Source organism: Leptosomus discolor, chromosome Z (genome assembly GCF_034619465.1).
Source record: "Leptosomus discolor isolate bLepDis1 chromosome Z, bLepDis1.hap2, whole genome shotgun sequence".
NCBI lineage: Eukaryota > Metazoa > Chordata > Aves > Leptosomiformes > Leptosomidae > Leptosomus > Leptosomus discolor.
Genome location: NC_141419.1, coordinates 78,985,432 through 79,010,293, shown reverse-complemented (window position 1 = coordinate 79,010,293; position 24,862 = coordinate 78,985,432). Strand labels below are relative to the sequence as shown.

Genomic DNA, 24,862 nt, shown 5'->3' with positions numbered 1-24,862 from the left:
AGCCCTGTTCCTGTTGTTTGGGCTCCTGTACCCTCTGTGGCCTGTGTGCTTTTAATCATACTTCTGCAGAATGTTTACCTCTTCCTTCTACACAGCCGAGTTTGAAGGTGATTCATGTCTTACAAGATCCTGTCATACGACGATCAGTCCCTTGGGACTAGGCTGCACTGAAAGCCAAACGGAATTTCATCCTTTCACAGTGTGAGTGTAAAAGTTGTAAAAGGAATGCTGGATTGAACTATGTGGTGCTTGAGATGATGGGCCTTCTAGGAATGGAACTTGCTGAGACTTTGATACGTGTATTTCTACTCCAGTCTAACTAAAGCCCTGCATATTGTGTCCTGGGTGCTGGTGAAGGGCAAGACCGTATTTGCCAAGGTCAGGCTCTGGGTGGAGTAGAAAGCACAAAAGGCCTTTTGCACTTTTGATGCTTTTTTTTTTTTAAATTGTTAGGATGGGTATCTTGTTACTTGTGCAGGAGGAAGGCCAAAATATATCAGGATAAACTTTTGTTTTAATATTCCTTAGAAATAAGTGGAGGGAAAACTTCAAAGATATTGTGTGTTTTATTTGTTGAGATTAAATTGAACTTTTTGAGTGATGTATTTGTCCCTGTGCTTTAGCCACGTCCAAAAAAAAGAGAGGGTTTTTTCGTTCCTTATCTTTCTTTGTCCATTCTTCTTGGAGTCTGTGTGGTTGGGTTTTTATTTATTCATTCTTAAATACAGTAATATTATCTGCACTATTGCCTGTCATGCATTTCTTGTAAAAGAAACAAATAAATAGAATGTCTTCTTTCCTGATAAGTCTTATACAGGAAAAGGCAGATGAATGATGAATCACTTCATGGTTCTGGCAGTACTGCTCCCCCTGAGGACTTGCTACACTACATACTCACAGCAAGGTAAATGTCTGAACATTTGCTTTTTTAGTTGGAAGCAATCTACAACTGAAGCTTTGGTCTTGCTCATTTGTAAGTCTTCTGTGATTAAGCAACATTTTACACACCTAATCAAATTATTCTCTTTGGTAAGCTGATGAAGCAACATGTATAATTACCTTTTGTAACCCCATCATGCAAAACCATCTGCTGAATCAATAACTTGCAATGATGTGAAGCCAAAGTGTATTCATTTACTGCTCCCCCTCTGTCTCATATGTTTTTGATCTGTACTCTGTCATCTTCAAACAATATATTTCCTCTTTGACAACTTTTCTACCTCTTCCCTTCACTTTCCCTTTTTTGTTTGTCCTATCTATGAAAACTTTAGCTCTTCCGTTGACTCTTTTCTGATTGTGCCACAAGATTCCAGGACCAGATTTTTATTTCTTACATTTCACATAGGTATCCAGTACAAAGAAAAAAGCGAATATGCATCTTCAGAGGGAACAAAGTTGCATATAAGGATAGTTTTCCAGAATGCTGTGTATTTTAAGGTGAAAATACTGCTTGCACGCTTGCTGCTGGCAATAGCATTGGTCATAACTCCATTAAAAGAAAAAAAAGGAATAAATATTTTTAATTGACTTAAAGAAGTCAGAACTTACCGGACTATAGTCTGCATTATAGAAGTTATATTGTCTTAACTGAGTTGGTGAAGGAGGGAGAGGGGCGTCTTTTTGTATAGATGTACTTATTATACTGAAGGGGGTAATATATCTGTTTCAGACTTCTTTTGCCTTTCTTCAACCTTGAAATTCATGAGTTCACACTCCATTCACCCAAGGTGCCAGTTCCTCAGTTTTGAGACTCTATTACCAACGCCCCTAGAGTGGCAAAACTGTAATGCAGGCAAGTCCAAACAGTTACTGCATTACAGTAACTTGGTCACTTGTTTTCACATGCAGTTGTTCAGGAGTAAAATTAGTCTCTGTTGTTAATCATAAAGCTGTTCGTATAGTCTTGAGTTAGCTTTCAAGTTAAAACAAGTCTTAAGATGCCTTGATTACTTAAATTTGCTAGGAGGGGAAGATTATAACTGTGAATGCTACAAATATTTCTGCATGCGTAAATTATACTACTTTTAAGTCCAGCATTGTAACTCAATGGTCTTCAAGATCTTGGCTATACATTTAACTATATTGTTTCTTTACTTTGTTGGTACTGTGTATAACCCCTAACTGGTCATATAGAGTGTCTTATGCCAGGCTCTGAGGATAACAAAATTGTGTGAGGTCTGAAGTGATACCTCACCTGACTAAAACAAGATAGTGAAAGGGCACTCGTATAGATGGAGAAAAAACAGAAACTAATGAGACGTTTGGGTTTTTTTCAAGTTAATTAAATGCGGCATGTGAAAGTACTTTCCATGGTGAGAAAACGGATGAGATTTGAGCTTGGGACAAAAAGAGATGTGGGGAAGAGAGGCACGTTCATCATCAATGCAATAGGCATAGCAGTGACACTTGCAGTTCGAATTGACTAGAGAAGGAACAGAAAAGAGGACAGGGAAATTCAGAAGATATTCAGGGGTTTCTTTTTAATGGTGCACCCTGAAAAAGGAAGGGGTTTCTGCCAACAGTCTGGCTTTCAGGTGTATTTGTTTCCTTTTCTTGGGCGTCTTTGTGCCTGTGAGCTGCATTGAGAGACTTGCTGGGTCCTTTCCTTCAGGTTTGTTTATTTGTGCTGGGCCCATCTGTCTCCCATAGTTGCTTCAGCACTGCAGAAGGAAAACACAAGAATGGCAAGGGCTAGAGCTTTATATCAGCCACTTAATCACATATGTGAAATGAGATCCCCTTAGAGGTTTGATGCATGGTGCTTCAGGTAAAAGGATGACGAACGTACAGGTAAGGTTGACCAAAAAATGAGCAGCTAAGATTATATACTGGAGAACAACAGCGTTATGGTCAATTCCTGAGCCTAAGTGGGATTTTAACAGCCTTTGTCTTGTTTGATAGTGGAAGTCTGTAGAATGTGGGGAGATGAAGTGTGTCTTGTCTTACCTTCCCAAAATAACCTAGGATACTCTGCTTCCAGAGTTAATTTTATGGCTCACTTTGTTGCTTTGATTGTTCTGGCTCCTTCCCTGCTCAGTCCCTGGCAGTGGAACTAACAATATTTCTGTTTTTCAGTAAAATGTAAAATTGCTGCTCCCTCATTGTTTTGGCAAGTGAAATTTATCCCCAAGCCTTCCACTTTCTTTATTTGGTTCCAGACGTACACTAGGTGTCATAGGTTCTAGGTTTCCTTATGGTAGTATAAAACTGATGACCATTGTTTTTCAAAAGCAATTGTCAAGCAGCAGGGTTTTTTCTTTTTAAGAACCATGTAGTAACCATAGCCAAAAGGGAAATTTTAGTTCTGCACTTGAAAAGTTTTTGCATTACCTTACAGAAGACACTAATGTTGTCAAATTCTGCTTTCATGTAATTTACACATTCATCTTTTTCCAGTAATTATATGTTAAGGCTTCAGTGAGAGTAGAAAGTACATGTGCATATATGTGCGTGTATACTTCTCCCACAAAAATTTTTTTAGTATACCACAATCCTGTTTCTGAGACTAAGTGTTTGAACAATGAAATCTTAATTTCTTCCTCCAAGCATATCTGAAGAAACCTATGCCAGTAGCTTCCTCTAGATAGAAAGCAAATTACTTTCATTTTGCTTTGACTGCCAGTACCTTTCAAAATGGAGTGGATTAAAAATATACAGAGTTTGTAGATGATTTGCCAAAAGAGAAACAATCCTTTCTTTCCACAGATTTTCATAAGTTGTCACTAATAGTACATTTATTCTTTAATTGCAGGCTGGACTTGTATAAACAATTAAGCTATGTCAGTGTCTGCATTCTCATAATTAATGAGTGTGCTTATGAAGTGTTATTTGCTTTCTTTGATTGGTCAGGGATTGTTATAACTGCTGCTAATCTTGAGCCTTTAATTTCTTACAGTTAATGTAAAGATCCATACATAGGGAAACTGCTGCACAGAGGTTAGTGCAGAGCAGGCACCACAGGATAAATTGCAAAACAGTTTGGATATCTGCTGCCAGAAGCATCTGTCAGAATGTAGATTCTCAAACTAAATTTCTTGACTATTTGCATTTTTTCCAGTAATATCTGTAAAAGGCTCAGATAATCATTGGGTCAGTGGGTGAAGCACATCTGGGAGAGATGACTGGAGGTGGCAGTTTTCTGAGAAGCAGCTGCTGACAGTCTTTCGTTTCAGCATGTCCCTGAGGACTGTGGCTGTAGTCGGGCAGGAATGTCCGGAATGAGTTCTGTTTTATTAAAATATACAGTTATTTCTGTGATTTCTTTTCTGTGTCCTGGTCAGTATAAGCATTCTGACCCTGTCGTTTGTAACAAGCAGAAGCATCTTGGAAAGCAACTGTGACAAAAGAAAAAGCCTAGTTACTTGGCCATTTCAGTGCCCTGGCTTCATTAACAACCAGATCAAGTTTAGGGTTTTTTTTGTTGTTGTTGTGGTTTGTTTGTTTGTTTATTTTTCAGGAAGAAGAGAAGCTACAGATCAATGAGCAGCATATTTAATCTCTTCCAAGAGTTAGGGTTTTTTGGGAGAGGTGACAAAGCAAACATCTAAAAAAGAGGGACAACTCATAAGGTGATCTGTAGTTTCAGTAGGCTAGTCGTCTTAAGGGGACTTTCCTGACACCAAAAGGGACTTCAGTCTGACTTTTAAGCTTCATTTTATTCTAGGAATTAACTCCAGACCCACAAAAGGATGGAGGTGCCGTTTTAACTAACTCCAGCAGAAGAATCCACAGTGTTGACTAAAGTACCTAAGCCCTGTGTATAGCAACCAGGAGTGTGCCTAATACTAGACTATCATCTGAGCTAGTTAGTGGAGGGAAACAACCTATGCTGTTCAAATGCTTGATTTACATTAACCAATTTAATCTTAATTAGATCAGAGATCAAAATTGAGCCTAGATTTTCTGCCCTAATGATGAGAAGTCTCGCTAGGGGTTGGGCTTTCTTGGGATTCAGTGCCTGTTAATACATTATGTTGTTCCTCTTAAAATGACTGTAAAGGGATGGATCAATATTCCCGTAAAGTAGCTAGTAAATTCAGGGCATAAAGAAATTAAATAGTATACCAAATGTCATGGTGGGGGGCTATTGAGTAGATTCAGGAACCTCATTCTAGCCTGATGATGCCTTAAGATGAAAGATTATCTTTGCTTTTGATGTCAATAGTGTGGGTCTTGATAACTTTATTTTTTTTTCCCTCAGAACTGTTGTGGAACCTATCTTACCTCTAACCACTGTTATTTCAGATCTGCTTTGTAACTTAGCTAAACGTTAATCTTTTTGTGCTCCTAGAATCCATTGTGTTTCCAGTAACGTACCTTAACATTTCCAAGGATTTGGCTCTTCAGCGGCTGCTGGTGGAATGGGATGTTGGCAAATCAGCACATGATGCTGAGCTGGCCATGTCTTTTGAAATACAAGTTCATCGAACAGATGAAACTGTGTGGACAGTAAGTGTATTTTTAAAAAAGGTATATTACTTATTTACAATATAAAGGAAGCTAAAGGACGATGTTCAGATGCATATGCAGATAGCTTTGCTGTAAATGTAAATCATATATTTATGATTTACAACATAGTATTTACAAAACTGCACCAGAAATACCTCCATATTTCACTGGGTGCCAGATGTGGTCTAATGTTATGCCCAGTTTTTGTGCAAAAAAAATATTGGCTCAGATGAAGAAGGCATTTCCACCTGGGCAGAATGTAGATATGCCCTGCATACTGTTTATTGAGGGGTTGTGTTTGGCAGACTTTGGAGATCAGATTTTGAAGGCCTCTGTTTTCCTTTTGATGTGCAGGTCCCCTTAGGGGCCTCACAGAAACATCCCTTCTGTTGCTCCTAAAGGCAGTCTTTTTTGTAGCATGATTACTGTCCTTCACTGGGGACTAACTGAGCGTGACTCATGTTGCTGCAGCTCCTCTCACCTTATGCACCAAATGATAGTCTGTGTGTGAGTGAAGCCTTTTAAGCCCTGTGCTTGGTCGTGTTAGCAGTTACCTTATACCCACCTCTTCCAGTTAAGGAAGAAGTAGTGATATCTCTTTTGCAGAGTCCCTATCCTGCTAGTATTCCTTAACACCTAAAGCAGCCAGATTTTCTGAAGAGGTGGAGATCACCCAAATCATAGGCTTAGGCCTGCTCGTGGTGTTTTCCCTAGTTCGTGACTTCAGTGTGAGAACTTCAGTCTCCAAAGAAAATTTCCTCTCTTTGGATCTGACAAAATCTTTTGGGAACTGAATGCATGTTTTAGGGATATTATAACCTATTATGAGTCATCTGCTGATTGAACAATAGGAGAATATGAAATGCACATGTTAAAACTTAGTAAAACTGGAAAACTGCTCTAGCTCATTAAAAGCTGCTCTTTGTGAGAAAGCTCATAAAGCAGAAAAGGGCTTTATTTTTCTGAAACCAGAAGTCAATAAAATAAGATGGGCACTGTTACGAATCACAACTTTTCTGATCAGCCAAGCTGGTACTATTTTGTCCCTCAGTTTGAAGAAGCACATCTTCACTGCAGATAAGCTCTGTGCAGTTTAGAAGATTTTGACCACTTTGATACGTGGGGTAGGATTTTTAACACTCCGTGAGTAGATCTGCCCCAGAAATCAGAAACGGGCCAGACAGCTACAAACAAGTGGTTTTTTGGAGTATACTTCCCACAAACTCTTACTAACTTGCTGGAAAAAAGAGTTTTTTGAATCAAAGGATGTCGTCTGTTCTCTTACTCATAATAAACACAACAAGGAAAATAAACAGGGTATTTGGATGTTACTACCACACAGGAATGTATTTACTTCTCTGTTTTTCTGAAGAATGTGTGCCAATAAAGAAACTCTGTGAGTCTGCTCATACCAACGCAGGGACAGTCTATATAACTTCCAAAGCAGTGACTACATTCCTCAGTGATATAACTGGGAAATTAAATTGTAAACTGGTTGCAGACTTTTTCTCAGAGTGGTGGTTTGTGAAAGTGCAGGTGTTGCTTATGGAAAGCAGTGACAGAAAGCAGCTCTTTAGTTGTCAATGTGAACCAAGGCTCTGGTACAGCTCATAGAAGCAGCACAAATCTATATGCTGAGAATATGGTTTTGTTGCTTTAAGAAGTACTGAAATATGTGTTCTGTTCTAAAATGTGTTCATAATTACAGGTGGTTAATAGAATTTTTTGAGCCATTTTTTCCAGCTTCTTATGGGCTCTCATGCCAGGGGAGATTCACACTTGTGGTACATTTTTATCTATCTGTGTGACTACATGGTGCCCTGGTTAGTTTGAGTTGCTGTGCTGTGTATTGGTGCAGCTCATTTAGTGCACAGGTGGGCCTCAGTAGGCACATACTGAAAGAAATCTGTAGGATATCTTCTCTTGGGGAGCAGCAGAACATTTTCTATTTTTTACTGTTTGTCCGCATTTACATAAACCAATATAAAAAGGTTTGCCAAATACAGAACATTTAGCTTTAATGGTTTTTCAACTCCATTTTATATTTTAGGCTGTCCTTCTTCTGTTACGTTCATGGAACTCATAACAGTTTTGGATGTGTTTTTTCACATTTCTTGCATGTGTATATTACAGTAGTCAAGCATTTTGGGGAAAACAGCAGATATTTTTCTACTCTGCCTGTCACTGGTGGTAGTACTGTCCTCAGATGCTGTGCCTCAGAACTACAATGAGATCTGCATAAGTCCTTGCTGGCCAGTGCAGATTCCTGCCGTAATTCAGAGCCAGGGGTATGTAACCCAGAGCATTAGACAAGGTGTGCTTGCAGGCAGCAGCGTCCGTACATGGTATTGCTCAGGTAGTAACAGGTACAAATAACCCACTGAAAGTCTCTGAGAGCAAATCCATTTCATGAGAAGTGGGTCCTGACTCACAATACATTGTCAGAACCAAGTAGAACTTGCCAGCGCATCAGTCGCTCCACTGCTGCTAGTACAGATTTGTAAGTAGTTAGTTACTTTACTAGTTACTTAGTGTGAGATCACGTATAGCAAGTGGGATTTCAGAGATTTGTTTTTCAAAAGCATTTTCCTCCTTTGAGCTTTCTCTCTCTCTCAGTGCTTTTGATTGTACTTCCAAAGTGTCTACAGATCACACTGTGTTTTCAATAGTTTTCCTTGTGGGCCTTTGTTTGTAGGAGTTTCATAACATCACGCTTGATAAATCAGGAAAGCCTCTTCATTGGATATGGAATTCAGACTTACCTTTGGAGTGTATGTCACACTCAGTGAGAATAAGGAGCAAAGCAGAATCATCAAAAATCTGGAGTCAGTGGAGTGTGTGGGAGACTGTCCTGGGTAAGCAAAACAAGACTTGGCAATATCGCTTTTGTTTTTTTTTCCAGTACAAATCTAGATTGTAATTCACCGGTGACTGTAACGGTGAAGTCTAATTCAGGAGAGATGGCATCAAATCAAGAATCCATTTTGCACCCTTTCATCTCTAAGCACTAACCAACTTTTTTTTTTTTTTTCCCCTGGCAATAGTAGCAATGCATCAGCCATTGTTTTAATTTGCAGACCATCTTCCTAACCTAGTACACCAAAAGTTTTGCAGCTTCTCTTGCCCACTCACACATTAAAATAATGCAGTACATAGAGTGGCATGGGATCTTGGATGGGTTCTATCATCAGGTCAGACACAGCCCTGGCCCAGACAGGGGAAGAGGAAAGAAAGCACATAGCTATGGTTGCGTCGTCAGGTGCATGTGTTGCTTCTGTCTGGGGTTCATAGCTTTGGTTAGTATTAAAGAAGCAGGGAGAGAGGAGTGAGTGAGCTCCTTTTGTCACTTGGAATTAACTTCCATGAGTTACGTGAGAGTAAACAGGGAATGAACCAATAATGTAATTAATATCACAAAACCTTTTTTTTTTTTTTTTTTTTTTGGATTGCAATGTCTTAGTAGAACAGTTTGGTTTCCAGAGAATTTGGTTTAAAGAGTATGTAACTGCTTTAGAAAAAATGACTGTAGTGGTTTTGTAAAGAAATACTCTTCTTGTTTGGAGCAGCAAGGGCTTTTAGTTAAGGGGAGACATGATGGGTTGTAGAAGCATCACAGGTTGGTATAGTTGGATTGTGGCATGTAAATTGCTCATGTCTCTTATCTCATATAATGGGAAATAGGATGCAAGACTCCCTTTCTTTCTCACTAACCTCAATCTTGGAGAAATTTTTTTTTCAATTGAAATTGGATAGGGATCAGAAATACTATTTCTTTGTCACAAACTGATCCTGCATTACAGACCTGATTTAAAGTTCTCTGAAAGAGAGTGACTCTAGACTTCATCAGATTTTTGGATCAGATTCTTGAAAGTAGATCTTATCTCCAACCTGTGAGAAAGCCTGTGAGTCACTTAAATCCCACTAATTTTTGCCTCCAGCAAGGAGGACCGCCTTGAAAGCCATAGGAGTCTCGTTCCTAGTTGAGTATCCCCTTGCTGATCTGATACATTCAATGTTGACTCTTCTGAGCTGAGCTCTGCATGAGCTTCAGTACATGACATTTTTTCTAGCCCCCTGCTCATAATCTCTGAGAGCAGGCATTTTGACTGTAAGCATCAGCCTGTTCATAGGTGCAGGAGGTGGTGTTCATCTGTAAAGGCAGTTCTTGAACATACACTATTTGTTTCCCCTAAGTGAAAGGCAGTGAGATGGATTCAGCCTCTTGTGTAGTTTGTTGGATAACATGATATGTTTATGGGTTTAAGAGAAATATAGGTATTGTTACTTGTGAAGTTGATTTCTGTGTGGCAAAGAATACTAAATAAAAGGCCGTGAACGGGTACTGTAACATTAGCAGATTCTTGTGTAAATGCTTGGTTATGTGTTCTGGTTGAAGGCTGCTGCCATAAGCAGGTTTTGAAGTGTTTTGTTTTGTATTAATTTGCAGGCCTGGACACTTCAAATAACAGTAGACCACGAATCTTTCCAAATGAAAAAGTTGTAGAGGAAGGCTCTGACATCAGTCTTTGTTGCATTGGAAGGAAAGGTCAAATCATTAAGGAATTCTTTCTAGACCCAGCTGTTCATGTTTTCAGTCACACAAACAGTCAAGTTGGACTTCTCACTGTGAAAAATGTGGCACATCTAAAACGGCCTCACATCACTGTCTACTGTCAAGAGTCTTGCAGTGAAAAGCAATGCTATGATTATGCAGTTTTCTTTGTGGGTAGTAAGTGAATGCTTTATTACAGTTCTATTTTCCTGTTGTTAAGTCAAGAGCGGCTGTGAGGAACAGGGGTAGAAAATAAAAAGCTTACTGTAAGTTTTCATTGTCCTGTCATGTCCAGCTGAACTCTGTTTAATGTCTGACTTCGGATCTGTACACTTGCATATAGAAAGCATTGAAGAATAGCATTAAATGTGTTCAGATTAATCTCATTAGTTGATCCTAGGACAAGTGACTGATTTTTAAATATACCTACCCCTTTAGGAGGTCGGCTTTATTGTCTGTGGTAAAAACTCAGTACAGTCCCCCTTTTGAAGTCTGGTAGCAATTTTTCAGATAGAAAACAATACAGATTAAATTAATTAATGTATGAATATAACAAAAAATAATAACATGTAGAAGTGTTCAGATTGCAATTTCTGATGTTACCAGGATTTTCTGTGCAGAGTGGTCATTTAATAAGTATAATTGAAATAATAACATCTGTAGTAAACCAGACTTTGTGTATATCCATTGTTTCTAGTTTGTTAATATAGTAAAAAGGTTCATGACTTTTGCCTTGACTGCTATGCTGATGGTGGTTTTTTGGTTATTCCCTCTGACAAGAACCACCAGATACACCTAATGATTTTTCCTGCCAAACTCAAGACATGAGAATAGTAACATGTACTTGGAGCCAAGGAGGAGACACCTATCTTTATGGACGTAATTCTCCAAAGTACACCTTGTCTGAAGAGTAAGTCTCCTCATTCTTATATTAATTCTGGCCTGGGCTGTACAGAACAGACATGTTTTTCCTTTAAAATATGTGGAAATGTTTTTTATGTGTGTTGCAGTTAGCTGCTTGCCTCTTTCCAGCTCACTAATCAGCTTATTTAACAAAGTTTGAGTGGTGCAGATCTGCTGTGGATTAGACTATCTATAACAAAGTTGTGGGTCCGTCAGACCAGGTTCTGCTTGATGCAGCTTGCTCTAAACGTTCGTTTGGGATAATTTGTTTGGATATCTTTCTGTAGGTATGAAGATACCATGCAATCAGGATATAGATAACTTAAAAGTATAACATGATTATTGGGTCACACACACAGGCTAACTAGGATTTGATCAGCTGGTAGTCTGAGGATTAGTGTGTTCACTAACCATTGACCCTAATGCTTACTCAAACTGATGATTCCCAGCTGACCCTCAGTTAACTTGATTAGCCCCCTAGTTCTTTTTATTTAGGATTTTACAACTTTACATGTTGGTGTTTTCCTTCTTGAGTCCTTGAGCTACTGACAATCCTGTCTCAAAATTCCTGTAATTTCAGCCCCCCTTTTTTGGGGGGGCACTGTGTATAAAGTCTCTCTGAAGACTTTCTCACAGCTCGCTCTTAGCAGTCTGAGTCAAGGTTATGCAGCTGTGGCCTATCAGACCTGGCCCTTAGCTCCTTGCTGCAGAGACATCTAGATGGATGAGGCCTACAGAGAAAGGGGAACTCAGGACAGGTGCCTCATCATTACAATAAACTTTCATTGAAAGATCTCAGCAGAAGGCAGGTCATCATCGCCTATACCTTCATGGTCTCTGCATCATTCACTTCCATTAAGATATTATGATGGTGATTTAAAAATGGAAGGTTAGAAGATGCACTTGAAATTACTGCTTCATTTAAAAGCATAATGGTAGACATGTGAATGGTTTAATTCTTGGCAAATAATTCCCTAGTTTAGAATTTAGTAAATCACTAAAAGCAATTTAGCTGTATCTTAAAAGGGTAAAGTAAACTTAGACTTTGAAGAAAACTTTCGTCCAATTGTAAGAGTACCTATATTCATCCTACTTCAGGCTAGGGGAAAGAATTGGGTGGCTTCTTATAGTCCCCCTCAGCTTTATGTTTTATGATGCTGTATTCTAGTTGGGCATCAAAAATTGTACATTATGGAAAAATGTCTGTCTTTCTTTCCCTCCTCTTCCCCCCTGCCCTTCTTTGATAGGATTTCCCAAAAAACAGTTCCATGCGCAGTAAGTTGTTCCGAACAGTGCTCGTGTTCTTGGGATATAGGCCAGCAGAGGATCTGTAATATCACAGTGACTGTGGAAAACCCACTGGGAAAGAAAACTGCCACGGATGTTTTTGATTTAACTCACAGAAGTAAGGTCTTCTTTATGTCTTCATTGAAGGTTTTTTTTTGCTGCAGGCCTTGTCCTCCTTCTGATCGTGGTACTTGAGTGCCCTAGCTTGAAGTGTGGAAGTCCTTGATTTTTATTCTCACAGTTTTTGTGAATTATCTGTCCCTGTGCTACAGTTACCTGCTGGCTCTTCAGTTTCAGCTTTGCAAAGTTGTGTTAATGGTAGAATACAGATTCACTCCAAAGGTCAGATTTGATTATTCAAATGACCCCTTAATGCTTCAAAATCTGCTGCTTTGCTGAAGGTGGTTCGTAGTATAGGAAGCAACATGATAAAAGGATATAAAATGAGGAATTCAAGAAAAATATCTGTTTAGGTTACTTGGGAATTCAGTCCTTTCTCCAAAATATTGCTGATGTTACCATCTTTCCGAAATACAATGGAGGTACACATTTTGAAAAGTGGGTAAATAGAATTAACTAACACCTCTCCAAATGAGATGATATGGGTGTATGCAGCTGTGGCCAGGAAAGAGGTGATAGTGCTGTCTTGGTGCTAATATGGGACAGTAACATCCGCTGTGCTACTGTCATCAGTGAAATTAAGCAGGTTATTCTGTGAGCAGTAACTGATGGCTGTGGTTCCTTCTTCCCTGTTAGTTGTGTCCTCTGTCACAGTGTGCCCCAGGTCCCTTAAGTTCCTACCTACTCCTGCTTCAAAACACCTGGGTAGTTTCTGTGTCTCCAGCAGTTTTTCCAGTTCTCCTAGTGTCCTCTAGCGCCACCACATCCACCTCCGTGTTCCCAAGGTCCTGTGGCAGCCTTGCCTTTTTGAAGAAGCAGGAGGCAATACGTGCTTTGCTTAGTTCTGAAGCTGACAGGCTGATGGATGGAGAGGCTGCTGATGTAACTGCTGCGTTCTGGCAGCGTTTCCTTCCTCAGAGGCACTGATTACAGTTTTGCTAGACACGCTTTTTCATGTGACTTGTAGGAACATATGTTACATGCCTGTCTCTGTGAGAGGCATGAGAGTTCTGAAAGTTATTATATGATTTTTTGGGGATGGAAGAAATAGAGCAGGAAGAAGGTGGAGGAGTACACTGGCAGGTTGTAGTGAGACAACACGGTATTATAAACTAAGTTTTCATGGGAAATCAGGCTAAAATAGATTAGATTCAATGTGCTAAGTACGTTTAAGTTTTACTGCAGTTTTCTTTTTCCAGCTCTAGTGATAGTTACAAGTTAAAGAAATGATATGTGATATGTATGATGAGTTAACCTTTTAAGTAATGATTGCTGTGAATACCTTTGTGTTTTCTCTGATCCTGGACATACTTACAGTAGAATTTTTCTTACTTAAAGGGTGTCAGCCAGTAAAGGAAAACTGAAGTCCTTCATTTCCAATTCTGCATGTGGTAGCTGTGATACCTTCTGTATCAAGCACAAGACCTTTGAGTCTGGAAGTCCTCAAATTGTAATTCATGGTCATGAAGTTCTAGGATAATGGCCAAAGCTGTAAACATACCACTCGCTTGCATTGCTGTGTCTTACTCATTACAATTGGACTGATAATGCAGAGTTTGAGATCTGCTGCTCACTATGAATACTGCTTACATAGCAGTAAAGGATCTCAGAAGTCTTTTGAAAGCTGTAGTGTTGGCAGTGTTTACTAGAGGTAGCTACTGGCATGAGTCACTGTAAGAGTTGTGAATAAAATTTCTAGTGAAGAGGCTGGATTCTGGGGTGTAGAAATGAGGCAAACATTACTCACCATGCTACATCAGGAGCCTCTATCAGGTCCTAGATTAGAGAATTTTACTGTCTCTTTCTGTCGTTCATGATGTTCTAAAATATTTCCAAGTCAGTACAAGGGGTTTTTTTAATCTTGTATAACATTTACTTACATTTACATTCTGAAGTTAGTTTTTACTAATTTATATCTGCTTCTCCTAGACTGGCAGAAAAACCCCCTCTATTTCTTGCTTTTATTATTCAGCTAAAATACCTTAACATATTTCTGTGTTTTTTTTGTTTTACAAGAGCTAACTTAGATTTTCCATTGGCAGTTTATCCCACTGCACCTTTCCACCTGGCGGAAGACTGCAGAGATACAGAAGTCACATTATATTGGCAGCATCGAAATAAAGGAATTGAACTCTTTTGTCAGACTGAGTTGGTCCAGCCCGATGGGAAAGTAAAACTGGTATGAAACCTGACTTTCATACACAAAAACACAGCGAGTATCTTTTTGATGCAAGATTAAAAAATAACACCCTGGCATTATGAATACACTCTAAATCTTGTGAGTGTTTGATGTGTCTATTTTCTGGATTTGTAACCAAGCTCTACTGATGATGTGGCTGCATGGGTAGCCATTGCTGGCATTAATTCATAATCCCAACACTTTGTATACTGCTGGCTGAAGTGTGTGGTGTGACTGGTCTGCATATATGGCTCTGTCCTCTGGTGGATGGGTTCTGAAATCTCTGTAAATTCCCTCCTTGATGTAAAAGAGTAGTCATTTGACAGGCTGTGAGTGACTCCTACTCAGACAGTTACATAGAGAGGACTTGCAGACCTCTTTTTGGATCTCCCAGTCTTTTGATCTTGTGCATTTATTTTTTTTTTAAATTTTCCCCCTCTCTTTTTTTTTTGTTTACTATTTTTCCATGATTATCTTTTCCAAGTCAAGCTTAACTGGCTATCGTAGGATCTAGATGAATAATTATTTTTTCAGACAAAAAGCTCTTGGTAATGAAGCTGAACTGATCTCTGACTGTTCTGTTTTTCTGTCTTGCAGCATAATGTTTCAGGCACGCATCTCCATTCCGGCAGCATCACCTTGGGTGGGCTGCAGCCATACAGTGAATACACAGCTAGAGTACGCTGTGGGGCAGCTAAGCATTTCTGGAGGTGGAGTGAATGGAGTGAAGCCCGAACCTTCAGAACAAATGAAGCAAGTACGTCTGGCCTGTTGAGAAGGGGAGCTCGAAGGATGTTCTTCGCTTGCCAGCTCTGTTTGTTGTTTGTTGGTACTCTTCTGCTGTGTAGCTAAAGCAGAGGCCTGATGCATACACAAAAATAGAAGCATGCTAAGCAAACTTTAAGAAGGTGCCTTCTTAAACAACTCTCATCCTATCTGCCATTTTATCCAGTGTGGGCAGTGGGAAATCTGGATGGACAGACTGAGTTACAGTGTTCTGTGAGGGCTGGACGAAGGGTGGAGAGGTGGGAACAAGCACCTGGGAACTGTAAACAAAAAAAAGATTTTCTAGGGAAATGAACCAGACAATCATTTGGAAAAAAGAATGAAGGGAGAAAGAAATTAAAGGATAATTCTTTGGCAAGACCTAGGAGTGATGGGGCAAAAGATGTTTTGGGGTTGGGATTTCTTCAAATGGGAGGAAGCAATTTAAATGATTTATTCTTTCTGCACCTAGAGCATCTTTGTCTTGCTGTCTTTATTGCAGCTCCATCAGGGAAACTGGACATCTGGAGAGAAATTACACCAGTTCTCGGGGGGCGGACTGTGACCTTGTTCTGGAAGGTGAGGCATTGCTACAGAGGTGGAAACAAAGCACTTCATAAAGGAGTTGGAAAATTCTTCCATGAAATTTTAAAAGTTTCTGTGCACTTAATAGCAATTTGGTATGAAAATGTCTTTTAAGAATATAAGATATATAAGTATATATATATATATATACTATATATAACAGATTTCAGAACGTATGTAGCTGATGATGATGTGCTGTCCTGGCATTTCGAACATATAGTTCTGTTCTTGTAAGTATTACAAGACAAATCCCATTAACTGAGAGTTCTGCACTTCCATTTCAACCAGTATATGTATGCATGTGTGGCAACAAGTGTTTATATTCTTACGGAAATAATACATCTAATTAGTTACTTAAAGTTCTAAACACCGCTCTCGTATTTTTTCAGCAAAATCTACTAAGTAATTGGTGTCTAACCCCTTAACATTTTCCCCAGCAAGCCCCAAGTTTTCGAGCAAATGGAGGAAATATTTCATATGAAGTAACCTGGGAAAAAGTAAAAGATGGCTCTAAGCCTGAAAGCATCTCCTTTTCATCAGTCTACAATAGCACAAGGATTTCCATTGATAACCATTCCTACAGAATCAGTATCAAGGCAAAGAACAATGTTAATTATTCACTTCCTTCAGTATTGATCATCCCTAGAGCTACAGGTAACAGTAGGAGTATTTTCAGTTAGATTTCCATTACGAGAGTTTTGTTTCTACCTATTTTGAGTCAAGTGATAATTTATCATCTTAGGCGAATGTATTAACCTGGCCTGTTAATTCACATCACTGCTATCTGGAAATCATTACTGTATTTTTGCCTACGGGTTGGTAACTGTATGTATATTAAGCTTAAGTGCCTTGATCTGTCCTTTACAACAGAAATTCTGTTTTGTATAGAGAGTCTCTGCAGAGCCAAACACATTTAGCTTTAAACTGGGGCCTCAGGTGTGTGTCAGGTGCTGTGAAGGTGCAGCCAGTGCTTCGCAGGGAACTGTTGTGTGTGATTAACCTCTTGTGACTTTGTTTATAACTCCAGGTTTCGTAGAATCACAGAATGGTTTGGGTTGGAAGGGACCTTAAAGACCATCTAGTTCCAACCCCCCTGCCATGGGCAGGGACACCTCCCACCAGACCAGGTTGCTCCAAGCCCCATCCAGCCTGGCCTTGAACACTGCCAGGGAGGGGGCAGCCACGGCTTCTCTGGGCAACCTCTTCCAGTGCCTCACCACCCTCACAGGAAAGAACTTCTTCCTAATGTATAATCTAAGTCTACCCTTTTTCAGTTTGAAACCATTACCCCTTGTCCTGTCACCGCACTCCCTGATCAAGAGTCCCTCCCCACCTTTTCTGTAGGCCCCCTTTAAGTACTGGAAGGCCACTACAAGGTCTCCCCAGAGCCTTTTCTTCTCCAGGCACAACAACCCCAACTCTCTCAGCCTGTCCTCATAGGGGAGCTGCTCCAGCCCCCTGATCATCTTTGTGGCCTCTTCTGGACCTGCTCCAGCAGGTCCCTATCTTACACTGGGGGCCCCAGAGGTGAATGCAGTACTCCAAGTGAAGTTTCTGCAGTTGAGTTCTTTTTATGAATATATGGTAGTAATTACTGGATGCTTTTTGAGCTGTCAGCTTTCAGCATACAGAGAGATCAGCTTTCAGCATGTGAAAGATCCCATGTATCTGGTAGTGAAGGAATGCAACTGTTTTATTATTATTTTAACAGCTTAGCATAGAAATTATATTGATATTAATTTATGAATCTGAGGTTTTATGCAGGAAATAATAGAGACTCTGTTTTGTTCATTCCTAGGCACTGAAGAGCTTAAAGAAGAACAGGTTAATGGTACAGATGATGGCATTTTCATTTCCTGGGAGCCCAGACATACATATGACAGTTACATTATCGATTGGTGTAACTTTCCCATGTTGCAGCCTTGTGATTTACAGTGGAAGATATTTGGGCCCAACACTTCCAGTGCTCTGATCAACTCAGGTGAAAGCCGAACAATTTTTCTTTCTCATGTCTGTGCAGCAATCTTTCATGCTGTGGGCGTTAACCAAATTTAGGAAACAAATCCTGTGGAATATTGAAGTCTGTGCAGTGCAGGTGTAATTCTTCAATGGTGTGTGGCATCATGTTTTGCCTAACAAATGAATTAGATACCACAGATGTGCTGGTTCCATTAAACCCTGGAAGTCTGCATAGCATTTTAGAAAAGTCAGCGTAGTATTTTAGAAAAAAACCTCTTCTGAGTAGCTTGTGGTAACACCTTGAAGGAGCATGGTGAAGATAATGAAGGAGTTAAAAATCTTTTAGCAAGAGAGATGCAAAATGGAGCTCTGCATTATCTGTAACATGGGTCAGAAATTTAGACTTGGGCAATTTAACATCCACTGTGTAGTGAGATGTTTAGTGCTGTCAGTGTGCCACAAATAAAGCATCTCAGCCCCAGTCCTTGCTTGGGACCAGTTTTGTGGTTTTTATCCCAGTGGTGGCCATTAGACCTAAATCCTTTCTGGCTGTGTGAAGGTTCCTCTGATAAACCTCCGCAGCTGCAGGAATATAGCCTTCCTGGGGTTGCTCCAGCTGAGAGTTCACTTTGGAATGAGAGGCGGTTGAACAAAATTTCACTGAATGCATTTCAATATGCAATAAAGGAACAGCACTTAAATTCATACAAACACATGTGAGCCCGCATCCTTACTGAAGGAGTGTGGCAACACATGGAAAAAGTGTTGTCCAGTTCTTCAGTTGGACTGCACTTCGTTCATCCAAGTGCGAGTGAATGTCAGTGAGGACAACATGGAGTCCTGATGCCTGGGTATGGCAGGGGGCTTGGAGCTAGGTGATCTTTAAGGTCGCTTCCAACCCAAACTGTTCTGTGATTCTGTGATACATTAAACAGTCCAAAACTTGACCTTTGCCTGTGCCAGAAGTGGAAATGAAATTATCTTGCTCTCTGATGTATTCAGAGACTATGGTACACTCATCTTGAATACTCTAGGGCAACAAAAATATATTAACCACCCCTGTTATTTATCTTTCAGACAGAATAAATGTGTTCAATTCACATTATGCAGACTAAGAATTTGATTTACCCTGTGTCTTCTTCAGTTCCTTTAATAGCACGATAGCACACAAAGATCATTTCTAATGGATTAAAGACCTCTATAGAAAGCAGTTAAGTAAAAGCAAAACCAGAAGACAAATCATAACCTGTTTTTGTAATCAGTTTCACTATTTTCTAGCTGCTTTTGTTCCGGGGGTGAGATACAACTTCCACATCTATGGATCTGTTGCTAATAGAGCCTCCTTACTGGAGAAGAAGACTGGTTATCTCAGGGAGCTACGTAAGTTGGCAACATACTTTGGGTTTGTGTATTTGCTAAATTAATCTGTCACAAACAGATGAATTCCACAGCCTTCCCCTGCAACTAGCTAAAAATGTCTTTGTCATGTTGTTTCCATATCATCAGTGAAACATCTGAAAGTTGTAGAACAACATACATGGCCTTGTGTCGAGGGGTGTAGTGACCAGATGGAGTCCATGCTAATCAGAATAGCTAAACAAAGCTGTGGTTAGTAGTCACTGCTTTGTGTATAATGTGAACTGTGTGAAGACTATGTGAAGTTGACAGTTTTTGTGGAGTGCTTTGGCTTTGTTCAGCTTTTAAATACAAGATAGAAACACCATGTGGGAATTTAGATGTTTTTCAAGTGAGAAGATAAGTGTTCTTGAAGAATAATGGCAAGTTTAACTTTATTTTCCCTTCTTCTAGCTCCTCTGCTTGACCCCATTGTGGAAAAAGTTGAACTGACTTTCAATACAGTGACAGTATCTTGGGATTCTTATCCCACAAATGAGTCACAGTCTGGTTTTGTAAGAGGCTACCATGTTTATGTGTCACCTATACAAGAGGACTGCAGTTTGAAAGGATCCAAAAAACATGTTCTTCCAGGTAACTGAGCTCTGGGATTTAGGAAGTTGTCGTTGACATAGGTGAAAGACTTTGCAGCTGTTGCAGATATTTCAGCCTCTTGGAAAGTTCACATTAGGGAGGCAAATGGGCTCATTAGGCAGTACGTAGATTACAGCATCATCTGCTTTTTGTTCCTCTCTAATGCGTGAGGGGCTAATGGGCAGAAGTGGGTCCTGGCTTTATACGGATTAATAGTCCCCATCCTGTTTTCCGGAGCTCCTTTTAACTCCAGTGTGAGCTCGAGAAAATATTCTTGCAGTACTGTAGGTGGAGTCAAGTTTCTACTTCTTGTGATCTGAGTTCTGGATGAATTTCGAAAACATCTGTTTGCGGTCAGTCTACTTGGATGAGAGTCATAGGAAGTGTGTTAGTTTTACTAGGATTTGAGGTATTTTAGAAACAGATGGGATACAATTTATTTCCTTCAGAGTTGGAGCACTGTGTAAATTCCCTGTTTAAATTCTTTTGTAGCAAAAGTATTTGTGGCTGTGCTCTACAGTAGAGTTCCTTCAGCAGAACTGAGCTGTGGGGTGACACAAAGCCACATTTAAACTTTTGTATCTGATCTTCCTGCTCTGCACTCAAAACTGCTCCAGATGACTTTGGTATATTATAATTTTCAGATGCTTACTACATGTTCAAGGAATTATTTAATTTTTTCCTTGCCTCTTCTTCCAGTTGTGTCATATCCTGTATCAGATCCTTCTGCTGATTAGATTAATACCAGGCTGAAAAGCTTAGTTTGAACTGAAGGAGGCTTATGTAGGAGTTCCTGTCAGATACAACTGTCAGAACTAAATGAACCATAGAATTACCATAATTCTGCAAATAATCCCAGTTAGACTTTAAAATGTTTAAATTGAAGATTTCCTGCTTCCCAGTTTGTCTGAGCTAACAGACAAGGGGTGTGGCTGGGAACAGGAGGAATAAGCTAACTCTTTTCTCCCTGGGGTCTGGGAGTTGCACAGTAGAGAGGCAAAAGTGTGTTTTTTTTCAGGCAGAGAATTCTTGCTTTTGATTATTTGCGAAGAACTTGACTTAAGGGCTACAGGATTCTGGTGAAAAAGGAAATGGCAAAATCCAAATAATTCTGTTTAAAAGCTCTAGTAAAAGGATATTAATGTAAACAGTTGCAGCTTTTGACCGCAAGTTGTTGGGTGGCCTGCCAGAGGATAGGCAATACTATCAGCAGTCCAGTTAGAAGGGATGAGAGTTCAGCCCAGTGGCAATGAGTCAGGATGCATCATCCTTCTCAGAAGAAAGTGTGCAAATTACAAAGAAGGTGGGTTGCAAATGTTCTATTATTTCAGTCATTTAGTATTCTCAGTTAAGCTGATTTGTAACATTTTGAGGAGACCTTGTTGCAAGTTTTTAATACTTAAAGGGGGCTTATAAGAAAGATGGAGAGAGACTTTTTACCAGGGCCTGTAGTGATAGGACAAGAGGTAATGGCTTCAAACTGAAAGAGGGTGGGTTTAGATTAGATACAAGGAAGAAGTTCTTCACTGTGATGGTGGTGAGGCACTGGCACAGGTTGCCCAGAGAAGCTGTGGCTGCCCCCTCCCTGGCAGTGTCCAAGGCCAGGCTGGATGGGGCTTGGAGCAACCTGGTCTGGTGGAAGGTGTCCCTGCCCATGGTCCCTTCCAACCCAACCGTTCTGTGATTCTGTGATTCTCTGATTCTATCTTATCTGTTTCATTTTAGACGGTTCCGTGCTATGTAAATACACAATTAAAAACCCAGAAGAAAAGAGATACACTGTGAAACACCTGTTGTCAAACACAAAATACAAACTAGTGGTTAAAGCATATACAGGTGGAGGAGAGACTCCCGCTGTTAACTTTATATACGTAGATACACCGTTTAACTGTGAGTATTGGCTGTGGAAAGGATGGGATGATTTAAAAGGTTAAAATAATTGTCCTTTCTCAAGGGAAAACCTTTAATTCAATGTAACATGCACTTCATAAAGAATCTGACTGAGAAAAAAGAATGTGCATACCAACACAGCATTTTAATACTTTTAAGTAGCTATGTTTATTTTTTATTTTAGAATGAAAATAATTTTACATCTTTATTTCAGTCTTACATCTTTCTGGAAAATAGCTTAATATATGCACATTGGCATGACTAGTAAGTCCTGTTTGCTAGAATGCAGTGAAGAATTGCATTTGGATTTGACTAGTTTTCTAATTATGGCAAAAACTACACACCTGTGTGCAAACAGGTAATTTCTGTGTGGCTTCTTGAACTTCTGATGTTGATTCTTATTCTCATCAGTCTTTAAAGCTGTTGCCAAGTTAACTTCGTAAGTCAATAAGAAAGGGTTGTTGGCTTGAGCACTGTAGTTTGCTAACTGGGCAGATTTGATCATCAAAGCAGAACAGGAAGTCTCTTGCCTGTAGTTCTATTCCCTTGAAAATACCACTCAGCAGTCGTGGTTGTGGAACTCATGATCCAAATCAAGATGCCTGGTTTTGAAAAATTTTTTGGGGATGGAGGTGAAGAGGGAGGGGTAGGAAAGAGCGAAGCATTGGTTCTTGCAAGGAGACTTCATGTTTTAGGCTAACTGGCAGAACAGTATCTAAACTCTCATGTTCCCTCACAGAGGCAATTCTGCCTCTTAGACCCGTGTTCCAGCTCCCATTAGCCAGCCTTCTCTTGTGCAGGCACAGACATTTGTACAGTCATGCAGGGAATCAAAATGGGGGCTTAATTAACACAGAAGAGATAAAAGGAGAGTGTAACATGTCCATTCCCTGTTGTGGTGTGTGGCAGGGACACACAAACTCGCTGGTGCAGGGCAAGGGGGCACTGGCCAGGGCAGAGGGAGAGTGAGCCCTAACCAGTGTTCTCCCTCAGCCTGCTTACTGTAGCCTCACCGATTTGTGGGAAAGTAGCCCAAGGCCGTGTCTTCCAACAAGAAGGAAATACTGAGATTCTTGTTTTGGCATAAATCCTACAAGAGTGTGAACACTTGTGTATTGTCTCTCTTACTATGTTCTGTCAACACCTCATGGTGAAAATCTGTTTTCTTTGGGGATCTGAGAGAAAACGTGAAACAAATAGTTAAGTGAAGTTACCATTGTCTTAGCTTTTGGAAGTGTACCCTTATAGTTAAGATGCCAACATGAGAGGAAATTAAAAGCAATCTAGTAACAATTCAATTTTGGTAAAGAAAATGAAGGTCCAAAGAATTACAGCTGTATCCCAGAACTTCCAGCTGAAGTATCTTGCAACCGTGGACCACACAGTTTTACTGCTGAGTCAGTGGCAGGTACCCCATGTAGGCTTGATGTTATTTTTGTCCCAAAAACTCAGGCTGTATTGACTTTAACAGGTAAGAAGCTGAAAACAAATTTTTAAAGTATTTTTCTTTCACAGCTAACGTGCTGTACCTTCTAGTTCTGCTAGTGATAGTTCCGTCACTAGTAGCTGCCATGTGCGGCTGGAAGATGAAGTGGTGAGTTATAGTGCATTTTTCTGTTGTAAACAGAGAACGTAACTAGCGTAATTCACAAACCACAGCTGCAGCTTGTTGCTTCCAGCCTGTTGTAATGCCTCATTCATTTTTTCCTTTGGCTGTCGAGCTGTGGGGTTGTTTTAAGTATTTGGCTTGCAGCGTTTCTGAGACACGCATCATCTGCTGCTGCTTTGCACATGCCTAAGTGTGGCTTCTGCTAGTAGAATATACTTTGATGAGAGAACAAAAACTTCATTTGTTTTGCTTTCTTATTTCCAGGGTGAAGGAGTGCTGCTGTCCTGTAATTCCTAGTCCTAACAAGAGCAAAGTGCTGTCATTCAAAGAGTTTAAGGTAAGATCACTGAAAATCTAGTATTTTTAACTTTTCCATTCTTCAATTAGTAAAGTTTCAGATAAATATTTTTCTTGTGTTGGCTACATTTCAAAAGGAGTGACGCTTATACAGAAATTAACAAAATTTAATATCGTCATTTAATGGAAGATTCTCCTTTTGATATTCATGTGGCTGTGCAGTGATCAGTTTATTCTGCTGTCTGTTACTGCAAAAAGCAAAAGCATAACTGGAGAATAAATGAGATCATTTGATACAGTGGGGCTTCTTCCAGTATCAGTGTTCAAAACCCAGCGCTGTCTGAACACAACAGACCAGACCATACTGCACTTTGCTGCAGCCTGTGAACTGTATCTGCCCGCTCCTCCTGCTCCACACGCCCCTCTGCGGTTGGACACTGCAGAGTGATGCACTTGCTGGCCCTTGGGAGGATGCAGGGGGTTCTGCCAGGCACTGCCAGGTCTGGCTGGGAGGAAGAGACTGGCAGAAGGCCTTCAGCTACTTCTGGAGGCCCTTCGAACTGGGAGCTGCTGGTTTCGCTGCTGGTGTCCACTGAACACTAGCACCAGTGGGAGTCATCTGTACAACCCAACAGCCCCTGCTGCTGCCCTCCAGTTCCTAGTGGTTCCAGCTAAAATATATGTTTTCCTTCAAATTCTGTTCATTTATTTGAAAAATCTAAACCAAACAAATTTGAGACAATATTAGAAGTGCTTGAAGTAATTGCTCCCTTTTCTTTACCCTGGGCTTTTTTCATTGAGTAACTAACTGCTTTGTTTTCTGTTGTAGATCAGCTCTGAGGAAGTATTGAAAACAAGTGACTGCATTCCTGACATGCTAGCAGTGGACAATAAGGCCGAAGCCCAGAAATTACATCCATGGAGCCAGTTGTCTTCAACGCCAACGGAAGATAAGATCAGCAGTCACAATTCTTCCTGGATTTACCCTCATGAAAATGAAGAGAGGGACTTTGCACCCACACCTACACCTCAAACTCATACTTGGTTTGAAAATTTTGCTTATTCTTCTCATCTTGCAGTTGAATCTGATCCCTATCAAATACCGGAGACCCTAGAAGCAAGCATGCCAGAACTGTCAGTAGTGCTGTACCAGCCACACTACTACTTTGATATTTTTAATGATGATGCTGCCTCAACACCCAGAGAAACAGCTGGCAGAAAGACCAGTCTAAGATACATTTCACAAACAGATGTGCACTGCCTAGGCCAGGGGCTTTGA

The 24,862-nt window shown here is 40.1% G+C and overlaps 1 protein-coding gene across 1 annotated transcript; it reads left to right on the top strand.

Moving 5' to 3' along the window:
- The first annotated feature begins 831 nt into the window (after window positions 1-831).
- On the top strand, window positions 832-24,862 carry OSMR (oncostatin M receptor). Its single transcript, XM_009957900.2, has 17 exons — window positions 832-904; window positions 5,291-5,448; window positions 8,144-8,303; window positions 9,896-10,177; window positions 10,781-10,910; window positions 12,151-12,308; window positions 14,353-14,489; window positions 15,087-15,246; window positions 15,757-15,833; window positions 16,277-16,493; window positions 17,638-17,820; window positions 19,077-19,178; window positions 19,608-19,787; window positions 21,513-21,677; window positions 23,193-23,271; window positions 23,551-23,623; window positions 24,413-24,862. Exons 1-17 carry the CDS (start codon window positions 832-834, stop codon window positions 24,860-24,862), a joined length of 2,784 nt encoding a protein of 927 aa, XP_009956202.1.

Bases quoted from the DNA above. Each gene is read 5' to 3' on its own strand.
- OSMR (XM_009957900.2), top strand. From the start codon at position 832: ATGATGAATCACTTCATGGTTCTGGCAGTACTGCTCCCCCTGAGGACT. The intron at 19,179-19,607 runs GTAAGTTGGCAA...CCCTTCTTCTAG, and splicing joins TGGTTATCTCAGGGAGCTAC to CTCCTCTGCTTGACCCCATT. The intron at 19,788-21,512 runs GTAACTGAGCTC...GTTTCATTTTAG, and splicing joins CAAAAAACATGTTCTTCCAG to ACGGTTCCGTGCTATGTAAA.